This window comes from Oncorhynchus keta, chromosome 6, assembly GCF_023373465.1.
Source record: "Oncorhynchus keta strain PuntledgeMale-10-30-2019 chromosome 6, Oket_V2, whole genome shotgun sequence".
Classification (NCBI taxonomy): Eukaryota; Metazoa; Chordata; class Actinopteri; order Salmoniformes; family Salmonidae; genus Oncorhynchus; species Oncorhynchus keta.
In genome coordinates, this window is record NC_068426.1 from 30,398,643 (window position 1) to 30,415,946 (window position 17,304).

General features: G+C 42.5%; 1 protein-coding gene across 3 annotated transcripts in view; it reads left to right on the forward strand.

Moving 5' to 3' along the window:
• Positions 1–17,304, forward strand: part of LOC118385376 (rho guanine nucleotide exchange factor 28) — a 123,124-nt gene that overhangs the window by 45,285 nt on the left and 60,535 nt on the right. For all 3 annotated transcript variants that reach the window (XM_052521298.1, XM_052521297.1, XM_052521299.1), the window contains 5 exons: positions 3,399–3,582; positions 3,794–3,968; positions 8,760–8,838; positions 11,318–11,361; positions 14,589–14,652. In XM_052521298.1, the coding sequence (XP_052377258.1) occupies positions 3,399–3,582; positions 3,794–3,968; positions 8,760–8,838; positions 11,318–11,361; positions 14,589–14,652 (546 nt within the window). The remainder of the gene's footprint in view (positions 1–3,398; positions 3,583–3,793; positions 3,969–8,759; positions 8,839–11,317; positions 11,362–14,588; positions 14,653–17,304) is intronic.

The following is a 17,304-nucleotide window of genomic DNA, read 5'->3' on the forward strand; positions in this document are numbered from 1 at the left end:
GCTGACATTGTGGGTCATGTTCAGCAAGGGAGAGGAGGCCTTGGGCTAACTAGCCGTGCTGCTTGGAGTAAGGCCACTGCACCAGAGCGGCGGAAGATGGGAGTGCAGGAAGTACGCCATCAGGAGGAGGCTGCAAGGTGGGCCAAGGCAGTCTCTCTTGCCAAACAGGGACAGTGGACTCGATGGGACAGTGTGGAGAAGAGGAAGATCAGCTGGAAGGATCTGTGGGCCATGGAAGCGAGGCGGTTGAGCTTTTCCATCAGAGCAACATATGACGTCCTTCCAACACCAGTTAATCTTCACCAATGGTATGGTGAAGATCCGGACTGTGCCCTCTGTTCCATGCCAGCCAACCTCAGGCACATTCTCACAGGGTGTAAAACAAGCCTCACCCAAGGACGCTACACTTGGCGTCACAACCAAGTCCTTAAAAACCTTGCGTCCGCCCTGGAGGACAAGCGAGCTGCCACCAACTCCCTACCACCCACAGCAGCATCACACTCCTTACGGACAAACTTTGTCCGAGAAGGGGCTAAACCACCGAAGAGCGGCTCTACACCATTAGAGCGAGACCAGCTGCGCTTGGCCCGCGACTGGAAAATGCTAGCTGACATTGGCCGGCAACTTGTGTTTCCTCCGGAGATCGCAACCACCACCCTAAGACCTGACATGGTGCTCTGGTCCCGTTCACTCAATAAGGTCTTCATCATTGAGCTCACAGTACCCTGGGAAAACTCAGTAGATGAGGCTTATGAGCGAAAACATCTGCGCTATGCTGATCTAGCTGCCGAAGCACGGCATCATGGCTGGAACACAGAAGTCCGACCAGTGGAGGTGGGCTGCAGAGGTTTTGTGGCAACATCTACAACCAGACTGCTTAGAGACCTGGGAATTAAGGGCCAGAGCCAGCGTTCGGCAATCAAAGCTGTGTCAGAGGCGGCAGAAGGCAGCAGTCAGTGACTCTGGATGAAGAGGAAAGACCCCAGCTGGGCCCCGAAGTGAGAGGGCCAGGAGGTATGCGGTCAACAATGCTTGACTCAGGGAGGAGGACGCCCCTGCCATGCATAGTCCCATGGGATGTTGGCTATTAACAACAAGGCAACTCCTATGACTAATTGGGAATGGGACGCAAGCGTAGGATTGATCACCCTGTCGCTGGCCGCCTTTGGGGAGGGTGTATAGTGTGAAAGGCCGAAACACCCTAGGAACCAAAGGTACACTACTGACGATGCGCTCCCCAAATTTCACCACGCTCACTGTTCATTAACTCTTGGAAGTGCTTGCACAAAGGATAGTAACAACTCATGTGGTCCTTCTGTGGCTCAGTTGGTAGAGCATGGCGCTTGTAACGCCAGGGTAGTGGGTTCGATTCCCGGGACCACCCATACGTAGAATGTATGCACACATGACTGTAAGTCGCTTTGGATAAAAGCGTCAGCTAAATGGCATATATTATTATTATTATTATTCTTGGAATCTGTATCCTTATTTTAGCCAGCTCCCGTTCTAATTTTGGATGTGCGTAAAAGCCTCCAAAGTCGACCTTAATATTATATGTCCATGGGGAGCAATTATGGTACCTGTCTTTAGACATACTGTGGGCTATTTAAAAGAAGTTGTTTTGATTAGAATTATTCACTCTTTTTTTTAAGCCTTGTGAATTGTGAATTTAATCTTGCTTATTGACAATGTTCTGATAGTCCATGCCTCTGACATGGCAGACATAATGGAATGTACAGTAGGCCTCGCCCTTATATCAGTGTGAATGTTAATTTTAACAATACATTTCCATATTGAAAGCCATGCAATTAGGACTGCAATTTGGACTTCAAACATGTTCAACCTATTTAGCAAATATGGGATAGGCCTACATACATTTTTGTTATTTTGTTTCTGTAGGCTATTTAACAAACTAGCCTATAACGGATGAACATTCAAACTGGAGTTTATGACAACGCAATACATAAAAGACGGTAAATACAATTTAAGCAACCACATGTTTAGCCGTGGAGCATGTTCTGATTGGCCAGTGAGGGGTCAAGTCTTGACACATCTACAACTTGTTTATTCATTAAAACCCAGCCTTTTCGTACCACCGCCAGCTACTGCATCCATAATTCCGGTTGTGAAAATAGCTCAAATATTTCTGGCACACCCCCGAACCTTTAGCGCTAGTGCTAAGATTTAGCATTGCGTTAGGTTTGTTACAATAATGTCTCTAAGGACATTTGTCAATACATTTTCTTATTTCTTTTGACCTGGAAGGTACAGTATTTTCCCCTCATTTACAGTTCTTGGTCAAGTAATTGGGTCATGGTTATGTGGTACATCGTTAAGCATTTGTGGTACAGTATAGGTAACTGTGGGAACGAACACAGTGTGAGAAAAATATGGGGAGAAAGTTCAAGTTTAGGACAGCGATTCAGAATGCAGAGATATCGGCCTATCTTAGTAGTGCACTAGATAGGGAACAGGGTGCCATTTGATATGCTGCCTGAATCAAACGGGTGAATTTTCCCAAGGACTTGTAGCTAACGTAGTACTTAATTTTTTCTCTCAATACCACAAGCCCTAAAATACAAGCCAGTATAATAACTAACACCAGTTTGACATACCTGACCTGCTTTGTTGGTATGCATTCTCCATACAGTTTTATAGTCTAGATAGACTTCACACAGCATGACACCCATCTGGATTGTGTGTTAGCTACAGCAGGGCCTACATGTAGTTCTGCTCTTGTCTATTAATGTTCTGTATTATGTCATGTTTCATGTTTTGTGTGGACACAAATGTATGTGTTCTAGCTACAGTGCATACCATCTATGTGCATACCATGTATTACTGTGTGTGTGCGCAGTCACTCACCGAGTGTATTTCGGCATTCACACCTGACCTGGAGCCAGAATATGTGTGTTTAGGTCTAGAGAGTGGAGTATATACAATAGTGTGGACGGTGAAGGTATTGTGTGAAGGATAACAGGTTGAGTGATCTATAGTGGAGATGTAAGAGTTCACAATGTTCTTATTTATACGGAGGGCTGGTCCACCTCTGGCCTAAATACTGTCTGTATTCATCTATTTTATGGAACACAGTGTTGTCTGCAATGTTATTAACATTGGCTACCATGTTATTTTACCCCCTCTTACCTTTTAAATTCAATTGAAAGGGGCTTTATTGGCATGGGAAACATGTTTACATTGCCAAAACTAATATTAAAACAATAAACGTGAAAATAATCAGTAAACATTACACTCACAAAAGTTTCAAAGGTATAAAGGCATTTCAAATGTTATATTTTTTAGCTATGTACAGTTTTTAAACAATGTGCACATAGTTGAAGTATGAATATCAGGGGAAAATAAATAAATAAACTCTGTCACTCCCTCTCTCTCTGCAGAGCACCAGTCCAGGGACACTCTCCTCCACCTCTCTGTGCGTCTGGGTTTGCTCAGTCTCTCCCGCTTCCTGATTGGCCAGCCCAGGGGTCAGAGGGCACTGACCCTGCCAAATGAGGAAGGGGCCACACCCCTCCAGCTGGCTCAGAACGGAGGAGACCACACCCTCTTCATGGCGCTTACCACGTGAGTCTCCGCCTCTGCATCTCAAAAGATTATACCATCATCATGTTTGTTCATTTATTGCCTTTATTTTACCAGGTAAGTAATTGAGGACACGGTCTCTTTTACTATAATGACCCAAGAGCAATGATTTGTGTGAGTGATGATTGTCATAAAAAAATGGCCAACTCAATCAAATAACTAACACATACCTTCCTACTTCACTTCCATACAGCCCCCCTGTCCCTGTCGGGGTGTGCACTGTGTGGGCAGATAGGACTTGTGTTCTAAGGGTATGTCCTGGGTCTGGCACCCTTAACCTTACCTTCCTGGGGGGCCCTGAGAGCAGTGTTATGGACAACATCCTGGTTCTCAGAGAGAAACTGACTGACCACAATATCCTCAGACAGGTGAGATCAGGGCTCGTATCCACAAAGCGTCTCATGCTGTGCTGATCTAGGATCAGTTTTGCCTTTTGGATCATAATGAATATGTTTATATGGACAGATCCTAGCTCCTTCCCTACAATGCTTTGTGGATACGGGCCCAGAATTGTTCAGTTTAGCTCAATGTGTTTTTACCTTCAGGTGAGTCCAGTGGATTAGAGAGGAAAACATTGAAGAATTTAAGGAAAAACTAAAGCTTACTTAAAAACTCCAAAAAAACTATATTGGTGTTTGATCTGTCTAATACATGTTATAACTAATCCACACGTGATTTGTCTAGTTTTTGGACTTGTGCATACCGGTGGATCTGACTTAGGCAGTAAAATGGCTATAATTACAGTTTGTAATGTGGATGTTACACACACTGAGTCGTAAACATGATCACAGGAAATGTGATAATTTAATTGTTGAATGACATAGATACAACATAGTGACATTAATACGTCTGTTAAAATATTAAGTTACATAATGTTGTTGTAGCCACCAATTGCTGCTGCTAGATTATAAAATAACTGGGAACATTCATAGGCAAATTGTAACTGTACACAGTGGCCAATTTATTAGGTACACCACAGTGAGTCACATGTAGGGCTGTTATGGTGACCCTACTACCGCCACACCGGCGGTTACGAGTCACGATGGAAGTAAAATTCCATGTGACTGTTTAGTCACGGTAAATAGGTTTCCAGCTCTAATGCTGCTTATGGTTATTAGTAGCCTACCAAACTTGCTAACTGCCTAGTCCTCTGCACTCTATTGTCCCTCTACATCAATGCAAATGTAATTGAAAATCTAATCAAACACGTTATGAGAGCCATAGTTGCACATCTCATGTAGCCTAGCACATAGGCCTATATGTTTTGATAAGGTTTGTATCACAGCTAAAGTGGCCAAATAACTTCTTAAAATGAAGCGCATTAATCTGCTTTACAATGGGTTTAGAGCCTAACTGGCACACATGTACAGCACGTGAGTTTGAGGAAGATCATTTTCACCATAAATGTTCACCTTTTATAATAAAATAATTATGTGCATAATCACATTTGTGGTCACTTTTGAGAATAGTGTTTTCCTGCTAATGTAACTTTCCCGCTTATAGCCTACTGACCTGTGCGCATTGCTGCACTTATAATGCGAAGAAATGACTCAACAGTTTATCAACATTTTAGGCTAAACTTTCTTATCTGTTGCGTCAGGCTCATTGCTTAAAACATTTTTTTTTTATGCTAGTGGTTCTATTAATTTGCGATCGATCGCATCTCACAACTGTCCCGGACCATGTTTGTAATATTTATTTATCGTACAAAATAGAATAGGTCAACTTTGGTACTATAGTAGAATTGACATAGGCTAATGCTTTTGCTGTTCATTAGGCCTACTCATCTGTTTGGCTGACGAAAAGTAAATGTGGACAGTTCTTCCCATATCTTCAATATGCCCCTTGGAATTGGATAAGGACGTGCGCAGTTGTCTACCCAATGTGTCTGTCTTCACTTGTAGCCTGTGAGAAAGACCCGATCACGTGATGGAGAGTCATGTGAGTGAGAGGTCCTTCGGCACGCAGCAGGGAGAAAGGAATTATAATTATTATATTCTGCCCAAGGGCTCAATGGCCCCCTGCCGCAAAAGTAATGGATTTTATTTAGGGGGCATTATGGCCACACAAAGGGGATGCAGCCGAGAAATTCGAGGCATTATCAAGAGCTTGTTGAATTTTAAATGAGAGACTGATGAAGTGTGTACAGCCTGTGCAAGAAACAAAGCAGAGCTCATGCCTTTCGTACAACTTTTTTTCAAATCCTCATTAGTCGCATAATGCAGCCTTAAAATGTATTACAAATCAAAACACATTTCCCAACATTTGTATCACAACTAAAGTTACATTAATAACTCTAAATTAAGCATATAAGAGTACCTGTTTCTTTGTGAACTGCGCAACACAGAATAGCCGCATGTGCACACAAGCTATTTTAAGAAACAAGTAACTCCATTTTTATGGGACAACAAGGCAGCCAGAATTTCAAAGAAGCATTTATGCAAGTACAAAATAGAGGGGGGCTTTGGCCTTCCTCACTTTAAACTGTATTATTGGGCTGCTAATCTGAACATTGTGTCTTTCTGGAGGGAAAGTTTACCTGCGATGAGACAGAAGGATATGCCTGCATGGCTTTTGATTGAGCAGGCCTCCTGTCAACGTTCCTCACTCCCTGCACTTGTTAATAGCCCATCATATGTGAAAAAATCTACTTATGACTCTAACCCAGTCATTTGTCATACGCTTAGGATCTGGAAACAGATTAGGTATTTTCTTAACATACCCACTGTATACATTGACAGCCCGATTTGCCTGAATCATGCTTTCCACCCCGCATTGGATGATGTGGTGTTTTCACAGTGGAGGGAGAAGGGGCTCACAACAATTGGTAATCTATACATAGATGGTCAGTTAGCTTCATTTCAACAACTACAGGGAAAGTTCAACATGTCAACAACACATTTTTTCAGATACCTCCAAATCAGGAATTTCGTAAGGACACATATCCCACAGTGTGGCATGAAGCCAAATAGTCCAACATTAGACAGCTTGATCCTTGTCAAGCCCCATTCAAAAGGGTCGGTCTCTAGACTGTATGATGTGCTACAGGCCCACATAGAGGTATCCACAGACACCATTAAAAGGGCTTGGGAACAAGAATACCTAGGATAGGATAAGTAATCCTTCTCACCCCCCCTTTAAGATTTAGATGCACTATTGTAAAGTGACTGTTCTACTGGATGTCATAAGGTGAATGCACCAATTTGTAAGTCGCTCTGGATAAGAGCGTCTGCTAAATGACTTAAATGTAAATGTAAATGTAAGAACTTGGGTCAGAAATCTCAGATGAGGACTGGGTAGAAGCTCTCAGGAATATAAACCACAGTTCAGTGAATGCCAGAAACAACCTTGTACAGTTTAAGGTGATACACAGGTTACATTACTCAAAAGTAAAACTGCATAAAATATTCCCGGACAACTCACCACTGTGTGAGAGGTGCAAGCAGGATGAGGGGACGTTGACCCACTTATTCTGGACATGTCCTAAGTTACATGTTTACTGGGCTCTAATTTTTTATTACTTATCTAGAGCCTTTGATAGAGTTCTAGCCCCAGACCCAGGCTATCCCATTCAACAGTACAATGAATGTCATTGTTAGTATTGCTGTCTTTTTTATTTGATTTTTTATTGTAAAATAATAAACATATTATAAAAAAAATAATTTGTAGAAAACTTTCAACCTTTCGTCTCTCCCGAGCCCGTACTGGAGTTGTAGCGATGAGACAAGATAGTAGCTACTAAAAAACAATTGGATACCACGAAATTGTGGAGAAAACCGGGTAAAAAAAAAAAAAAAAAAAAAAAAAAACCCACATTCTTCATACTATAAAATATTATAAAATAATGCCACTGAATTCTAAGCTAATATTGTCTGCTAAACGAACTAGTGTCGCCCACAGCCATATTGCATAGCCAGATCTGGGTCTTATATAAGGACAATGCAGAGTATGCTATTATGTTCTTCTGAAATTTACTATATTTTCTTCATATCATGTTTCTTTAGACCAGTTAAAAATGAATAATGGATTTATTGTGATGCTGTAGGCTAAATTACATGGATTTATTAAAATGTAGATTTTCCAAAGGTCTGCACCAGTGGTTTGTAGGCTATACAGGAGATGCTAAATGTGTTTGTTAATTAACAGTCAATTACCTTGAGACCGGCAGTTATTTGCTTGACAATCACCAGCTGACAAAATTTCATGACCGCCACAGCCCTAGTCACATGACAGTGGCTTGCTATATTAAGCAGGCAGACAGGCACCGAGGTATTCACTTACTGTTCGATTGAACATTAGAATGGGAAAAACGAGTGAACAAAGCGACTTTGAGCGTGGTATGATTATTGGTGCCAGGTGCTCCGGTTTCAGTATCTTAGAAACTGCCAGTTTCCTGGGCATTCCACGCACGACAGTATCTAGGGTTTACCGAGAATGGCGCAACAAACAAAAAAAACAAAGTCCGTGGCAGTCCTCTGGGCGAAAACAGCTCATTTATGAGAGGTTGAAGGAGAATGGCAAGAATCGTGCAAGCCAACAGGCGGGCCACAAACAGGCAAATAATGGCGCAGTACAACCGTGGGGTACAGAACGGCATCTTTGAACGCACAACTCATCGGTCCTTGTGATGGATGAGCTATTGCAGCAGTTGACCACACCAGGTTCTATTCTTATCAGCTAAAAACAAGAAGCGGCTCCAGTAGACACGCATTCAACCAACAGTGGGGTCAGGATTTGGCATATGCACTCCACGGCCCAATCCTGTCTGGTGTTAACGGTACAGGCTGGTGACGGTGGTTTAATGGTTTGGGGAATGTTTTCCTGACACACATTAGGTCCATTGTTACCAATTGAGCAATGTTTGCACGACCCAAAGAATTCAGGCTGTTCTGGAGGCAAAGGAGGGTCTGACCCATTACTAGATTGGTTTACCTAATAAACTGGCTAATCAGTGTATATAGCTGCTACTTCAAAACATACTTAAGTGAAAATATAATTAATTCATTGACTATGTTTTACTGTAATAAAACCTTTATAATATAATGAATGCATTTACATTGGAATTCATAGGCGGTGTATAGTATAGTTTACCTACAGTATGTATATATTATTATTATTTTTAAGAGCATGTTGTCACAGAACTCCTGTTTTTGGCACAGATCTCAGCACTGAGAGGTGATGTTCAGATGGAGGACAGTGGCAGAGCGGATGTCCATACAAGTGATACCAGTGACGGAGGTGAGGGTGAAACACCAAACTCAGGATTGTGGCTTTAACTTAGTGATGGGTCTTTCAACTCAAACTCTGTTCAGAGAGTCATGGTGCTTTTCTCGGTTCTCCAAACCACACTATTTACCAGTGGACAGTCTTAGTTACCACAAATAGAACAGGAAGACCAGGCCATGAACAGTGTTTGCACATGAGACACACCGAGAGAAGGGCACAGCCCAGTCCGCATGCACGCACACACATACACCACGCTGACCTGTGTGTATGTGCCTCCATGACGCCACACACACCACCCAGTCAGCACACACGTGTCATGTACATGAGCGTGTTTCAATGAACTAAACAGACGATACACACTCACTACACAGATGTCAGCAAGTCGCATGCTATACAGGATACACACTGCACAGGGATAAGGAGAGGGAGTCTGTATTAGGGTGGGAAATGTTTAAAAAAAATTACCAGCAACTTAGATTTTTTTACCAGCCAAAATATTTTGTTTATCCATAATTGCACAAAAAACAGATGAGCATGTGTTATAATAATAATAATAATAATAATAATAAAAAAAAATAAATAAATAAAAAAAAATATATATATATATATATATATATATATATATTACTAGTAATATAGTATATCACTTGCTTAATTTCATTTCATTTTTGTGACCTGTGTCTTTTAACCAATGTACAGTATTTAGATCCAAAGAAACAGATAAAATGTTCTACAGCAGAACATCAATAATCAACAAAGAGCCTGCCCTGCCAATAAATGCTGAGTAATGTGGTTTATTTATTATTATAGTTCAGGGCTCTACGCTGACATTTTTTTACAAGGAGTACATGATGTGCTCCTAAGTAGAAATGTAGAAGCACACAAAACAAATCTAGTTGAACAATGACTGAAAGTGAATGAATAAAAGTCCATGCTCAATCAAGCGCAGTCATTAGGTGAGACAGACATTTTCAGCCGGCCCTTTAAGGGACGGGCTGTTACAGTGTTAACTTGGGCACTCGCTTATCAGTGATGGAAAAAAAAAATCTCACACTGTAATGTCGTCTTAGCAGCAGACAGTTGCAGCAAACTCAAACTAACATTGAAAAACAACTTAGCTTGTGAACAAAACGATGTAACTGGCCAAGAAACACGAGGACAAAGTCACACTTTATGAGTCTTTCTTGTCTATTCGACCAACTTCTACATCTGGGCTTTGGATGAAAAAATACTTTTTCCAAATGCTCCGCCAACGTGTCTGGTGAAATATACATTCTTACCCGCCAATGACAGAATCAACCCGCATTTGGCGTGTGTTAATTTCCAACCATGGTCTGTATGAGACAGATTAATAAGGCAGAGGAGGGAGGTAGGGAGAGAGAGAGCGGTGGTTGGCCTCACATTCAGTTGGCCTGAGACCCCTTCTAAGAACCAGTCGAGATGATGAAAAAGATGAAGATACTGTCTTACGATGCTAAGTGTGTGGAATGTGTGTGTCTGGGGTTTGCGTGTGTGCTTCTGGGGGAAAAGGTCCTGTCTGGTGTGTGTCTAGATGCCTCCTTCAGTAAATACAGCTTCATGGAGCAAGTCTTGGATGACCTAATAGGACTTGGCATAAAATAATTGCCATACACACACACACTAGACAGATGAGGTGTTGGACATGGTGTGAGTGTGTGTCAGAGCTTTGGTGGCCTCTCCGTCTAGAAGCTGTCCATATTTACTGTCTCTCACTCTGTATGTCACAGTGACTCTGTGAAAGACTGTAAGTAAAGCTACACAGCTGCTCGGATACAGCAGCGTTTCTTTTACTTCAACATCCTGATATCAATTCCAACTGTTTCTCTCTCTTCCTGTAATTAGTTTAATTTACCAAGCCTTTTTGGGACACACACACACAGAAAGCCCTTTGTGAAAACATCAGGGGTGTAGGTGAGAGGTTAGGTTGGAACTCATTCCCTCTCTCTTCTGGGTGGGCTGCGGTGGTGCAGCCACACACACACACACACACACACACACACACACACACACACACACACACACACACACACACACACACACACACACACACACACACACACACACACACACACACACACACACATCGCCTCAGACACACGCTGCCTCCCTCTCTCTCTCTCTCTCTCTCTTGTTTCTGGTAACCGTAGTGACGGCAGGCTTGATATCGATGCATACTTAGAGAGACAGGACAGGAAGTCTTATCTCAGTATCGACCTCACCCCTCAGTAGCCCCAGCCAGACTGGAAGGAAGCACTATAGACCTGTACATAACAACCACTCTCTACCATTTTTTCCCCCTGTTGCTTTAGCTCCGCTGCTCTAGACTTCTTAGTTCCTGCAGAACATTGGTTCTAGAAGTCAAGCAGTGATTCCAGCATATTTAGTGGAGAGGTCACCTGTCTCTTCTTGTGACCAATCACTGCTTAGGGTGTTAATGGGTGTTGTTAAGTGTCTTTCTCCTCTTCTGCAGGTCTAGGCAGGGGGCTAGCAGAAGACCTTACACTGGTGGTTAGAGTAAGTATACTTTTCTGCTTTTCTTTTCAAATGAAATTACCTGGTACATCAATGAGTTTGGTGTGCATGTGTGGATCTGTTTTTGTGTGTGTGTGCGTGTGTGCTTTTGTGAGGCTGGTGAGAGTTAATGTGTGCGCACATTGCTTGCTCTTTCTCTGGGGAAGCTTTTTGCCTTATTGTGTGTGTTTCGTTAAGACCATTCTGAACAGTGCTTCGCTAATGGACTGCCCACATGCATTCACCTCATCCTCTGCTCATAGGTGTGTGCGTGCATGGTTATCTGATTAATTTTAATAAAAAAGGGGACCATCGTGCTCTCCAAGAAGCTGGGCTGGTGCGCAACACCCACAAATTCAGAACCACATAAGGCGTAATGGGTCCACACTCTAAAAGATGTCGAATTTAGCTTACTTCATTTTGTATTTTCTTTGGTATTCTTTTCACTGCATCAGGGATAGCAGACGTTAGAAATAGGAGACGTTTTGGCGCTGCAGCCTTCTTCAGTGTGTAGGTGCAATTTAATATAAAAACCAGCAGGTGCTTCTAATCACGATTGCCGTTCATCTGCCAATCAGGGATGTGGCTTTTTCTGGTCGACAAGTTACTCACAAAGAAATACATAATGCCACGGAGGGCAATTCATGAATCAATTGACTTACGCGTCTGCTCACTTGGACACATTATCTCAATTCATGAGATCGCTTTCCAGAAAAGCCACATCCCTGATTGGCAGATGAGTGGCAACCCTGATTAGAAGCACCTGCTGCTCATCTGTTCTTCCCTACAAATGCTGTTTCTTATGGCTTCCCCTCACGGGTCCCCAAAACCTTGGTTGGGTCTGAGTTATGGAACCCAGGGGTGAATTGGGGGCGTTAGTCTGCCTAGGCTGAGGCATGCCCTTGCTCAACCATGTTGCTGTGCGCTCTGTCGCTGACTAAGGGAGGCAACTTGAAGGGAGAGGGCGGCCCGTTCAGTGGGCACTCCCTGCCGCCTTGGCCTGTGTCAGTCAAGCACCGTTTACCTCTCTTCAGACTTGGTCGATGAGCCGGTCTTATGTGGATGGGATCAGACTAGTGTAACAGTGCTGCATAGCCTGACTCGTTAAGCTGACTCGTTAAGGCAGGTATCTTAACGGTTAAGAGCGTTGGGCCAGTAACCAAAAGGTTGCTGGTTCTAATCCCTGAGCTGACTAAGTGGAACATCTGTTGATGTGCCCTTGAGGAAGGCATACGTCACGCTCAGTTACTTGGTTATTCTAAATGCTGTGGTCAGAGAGGTTCTCTAGGAATGTATCACGTGCTTTACCTCCATCATTGGTTGTACGTTACTGGTATTCATAGCTGATTCCTCCCTGTAGCTCACTGGTCCCTATGAGGTGCTTACTGATACAGGTTATGGACTCTGTATGCAATTGGCAATCATGCTATTATCCCACACACAGTCTCTGTGGTTCATATGAACTCCAAGAAGTTGGTCTCCTGCTCAACGTATTTTGTTCCTGGGAATTAGTTTAAATGTTTAATAAAAATAAAAATACATCTTATTTTTAATGACGGCCTAGGAACAGTGTCTCTGTACTTTGCTCCATTCATCTTTCCCTCGATTCTGATTAGTCTACCAGTCCCTACCACCGAAAAAATCCCCCCCAGAATGAAGCTGCTGCCACCACCATGCTTCACCGTAGGTATGGTGCCAGGATTCTTCCAGACATGACACTTGGCATCAGGCCAAAGAGTTAAATCTTGGTTTCATCAGGCCAGAGAATCTTGTTTCTCTTGGTCTGAGAGTTCTTTAGATGCATTTTGGCAAACACCAAGTGGGCTGTCGTGCCTTTTTACTGAGGAGTGGCTTCCGTCAGGTTCTTGGTCACCTCCCTGACCAAGGCCCTTCTCCCCTGATTGTTCAGTTTGGCCGGGCGGCCAGCTCCTAGGAAACATTTCTGAAAACCTGTTTTCACTTTGTAGATTAATGAGGGGAAAAAATATTTAATCCATTTTAGAATAAGGCTGTAACGTAATAAAATGTGGGAAAGGGGAATACTTATCGAATGCAGTGTATATGGCCGCTACTTCAGCGTGTTATGTGGAAATTGATGGGGCGATTCCAGGGGCTCTTCTCCTCGCGGTGCGGTTTTAACAGGTGTGCACCGTCTCAGGCCGGTTTTCTATTGCGCCCACTTGGGATTTGGATGTGCCGTGTGAGGCCCCCTTTGAACTGATGATGTCTGGGGATCTGAAGATCCTCTCATACAAGATTGCCCTACTCGTGGCTTTGGCCTTGGCTAAAGGCGTTGGAGATCCACGTGTATTCCGTTCAACCCGTCCTATACGAAGTTCGCCTTTGGCGAAGGGAACGTTTCATCCTAATGCAACATTTGCCCGCAAGGTCATGACTATGTCCTACAAGTCTCTAGCTCTTTAGCTTTTTCCCCTTTTCACCTCCTTCGTTTGCTTCTGAGGAGCAGTGGAGGTTACATGCCACGTCCAGTACGAGCGTTACGCATGTACATTGAGCGGTCCAGGGGTGTCCATTTCTGTGACCAACTTTTTGTCTGTTTTGCTAATCCTGCTTGTGGTAGAGTGCTTTCTAAGCAGTGTCTCTCCCACTGGATTGTGGAGGCTATTGCTCTGGCATAAGGCAGGAATTACTGATTGTAATGACCGAGAAAGTTACAGATGCACAAATCATACCCCAAGACATGCTAACCTCTCACAATTACAATAACGGGGGGAGCATTAGCATTTTTTGTGCGTCTAACTTCCTCACTAGAATCACGTCTGACAAGGTCAATGAACACCGTGCCTCACTGGAAAATTAGAATCATTATTCACGATTCATTCAGGACTATCCGTAATCATGGTAGCATTCACATTAATGTCGAGGTGTCTTATTTACAATAAATCTGACTCCAAAATGACACTCTACACTATTTACCATTCATTTATATTGGGCACAAAATAATCTGAAACACAACCTAAACAAACAGCAAATGCATCCAACAAGTTTGTAGAGTCACAAGCTTAACGTAGTCATTGTGTGCTAGGAATATGGGACCAATTACTAAACTTTTGACTTTTTTAATACACATGTAAGTGAATTTGCCAATACCTTTGGTCCCCTAAAATGGGGGGACTATGTACAAAAAATGCTGTAATGTCTAAACGGTTCAGCCGATATGTACCCTCAAATTAAACTCATCGATATTGTATAATTTCAAATCCAAATAGGTTCTTGAAGAGCAGCTTGTTCTCTCTCTGGATGATGATGAGGAACTTCCAACATTACAAACAGGTAAGATATATTTATCTGTTTATCTCTCGCTATCTCAATTTAATTTCTATTTAAAGGGCTTTATTGGCATGGGAAACATATGTTTACGTTGCCCAAGCAAGTGAAATAAACAGTAAACATTACACTCACATAAGTTCCAAAATAATAAAGACCTTTCAAGTGTCATATTATGTCTATATACAGTGTTGTAACGATGTGCAAATAGTTAATGTACAAAATGGAAAATAAATAAACAGGGGTTGTATTTACAATTGTGTTTGTTCTTCACTGGTTGCCCTTTTCTTGTGGCGACAGGTCACATGGTATTTCACCCAACAGATAGTTTATCAATTTTGATTTGTTTTTGAATTCTTTGGGGGTCTGTGTAATCTGAGGGAAATATGTGTCTAATATGGTCATACATTTGGAAGGAGGTTATGAAGTGCAACTCTGTTTCCACCTCATTTTCTGGGTAGTGTGCACATTTTTGTGTTTATTTTATATTATTGAACCTTTATTTTACTTGCCAAGTCAGTTAAGAACAAATTCTTATTTACAATGACGGCCTATACCTGCCAGACCAAGACAACGTTGGGCCTATTGTGCGCTGCCCTATGAGACTCCCAATCACAGCCGGTTGTGATACAGCCTGGATTCGAACCAGGGTGTCTGTTGTGATGCCTCTAGCACTTAGATGCAGTGCCTTAGACCGCTGCCCCACTCGGGAACCCTGTCTTCTCTTGAGAGCCAGGTCTGCCTACAGCAGCCTTTCTCAATAGCGAAGCTATGCTCACGGAGTCTGTACATAGTCTAAGCTTTCCTTCATTTTGGGTCAGTCACAGTGGTCAGGTATTCTGCCACTGTGTACTCTCTGTTTAGGGCCAAATAGTATTCTAGTTTGCTCTGTTTTTTTGTTAATTACTTGACACATTGGAAATAATTATCTTTTTTTCTCATGATTTGGTTGGGTCTAATTGTGTTGTTGTCTTAGGGCTCTGTTGGGTGTGTTTGTGAACAGAGCCCCAGGACCAGCTTGCTTAAGGGACTCTTCTCCAGGTTCATCTCTTCATCAGGCTTTGTTATGAAAGTTTGGGACTCGCTTCCTTTTAGGTGGTTGTAGAATGTAATGTCTCTTTTCCGGATCTTGATAATTAGTGGTTATTGGCTTAATTCTGCTCTGCATGCATTATTTGGTGTTTTATGTTGTACACTGAGGATATTTTTTTCCAGAATTCTGCATGCAGAGTCTGTTCGTTGTTTCTCCCATTTTGTGATTTATTGGTTGGTGAGCGGACCCCAGACCTCTCAACCATAAAGGGCAAAGGGTTCTATAACTGATTCAAGTATTTTTAGCCAGATCCTAATTAGCATATCAAATTTGATGTTCCTTTTGATGGCATTGAAGGCCTTCTTGCCTTGTCTCTCAGATCCTTCACAGCTTTGTGGAAGTTATCTGTGGCGCTGATGTTTAGGCCGTTTAGTTTTTTTGTGTGTAGATGTCATTTGTATTTGTGGTCCTGGCAACTAGACCTTTTTTGGAACACCATTATTTTTGTTTTACTCAAGTTTACTGTCAAGGCCCAGGTCGGACAGAATCTATGAAGATCTAGGTGTTACTGTAGGCCCTCCTTGGTTGGGGACAGAAGCACCAGATCATCAGTAGACATTTGACTTCAGATTCTAGTAGGGTGAGGCCGGGTACTGCAGACTGTTCTAGTGCCCTCACCAATTCGTTGATATATATGTTGACGGTGGAGCTTAAGCTGCATCCCTGTCTCACCCCACGGCCCCGTGGAAAGAAATGTGTTTTTTGCCAATTTTAACCGCACACTTGTTGTATGCATTTTCCCATGCAACACCACTTTCTGTCAATTTGTAGAGCAGACCCTCATGCCAAATTGAGTCAAAAGCTTTTTTTAAATCAACCAAGCATGAGAAGACTTTGCCTGTGTTTTGTTTGTTTGTCATACAGTAATTTGGTAAAAAGCCAATTTGACATTTTCTCAGTACATTGTTTTCACTGAGGAAATGTACGAGTCTGCTGTTAATGATAATGCAGAGGATTTTCCCAAGCTTGCTGTTGATGCATATCCCATGGTAGTTATTGGGGCCACATTTGTCTCCACAGTTGTGGATTGGGGTGATCAGTCTTTGGTTCCAAATATTGGAGAAGATGCCAGAGCGGAGGATGATGTTATTTTTTTGTTTGTATTTTGTCCTGTAGTTCATTCAATGTAATTGGAGAATCCAATGGCTTCTGGTAGTCTTCAACAGTTGATTCTAAGATTTTAATTTGATCATGTATATGTTTTTGCTGTTTGTTCTTTGTTATAGGGCCAACAAAAATTGGAGAAGTGATTTATCTTCTCTCTCTCTCTCTCTCGAAGTAAAGACAGTTAGTGTGTAAGTGAGAAGGTGAGAGAGCAGATTTTGATGCTCTCAGGAGTTCTCTGTTGTGAGTAAGGAATGCAAATGCAAGTAAAATCACCCGATGTGTTACTCTGGGATGCTGGCCTTCTAGGCAGAGTTCCTCGGTCCAGTTTCTGTGTTCTTTTGCCCATCTTAATCTTTTATTTTTATTGGCCAGTCTGAGATATGTCTTTTTCTTTGCAACTCTGCCTAGAAGGCAAGCATCCCGGAGTCGCCTCTTCACTGTTGATGTTGAGACTGGTG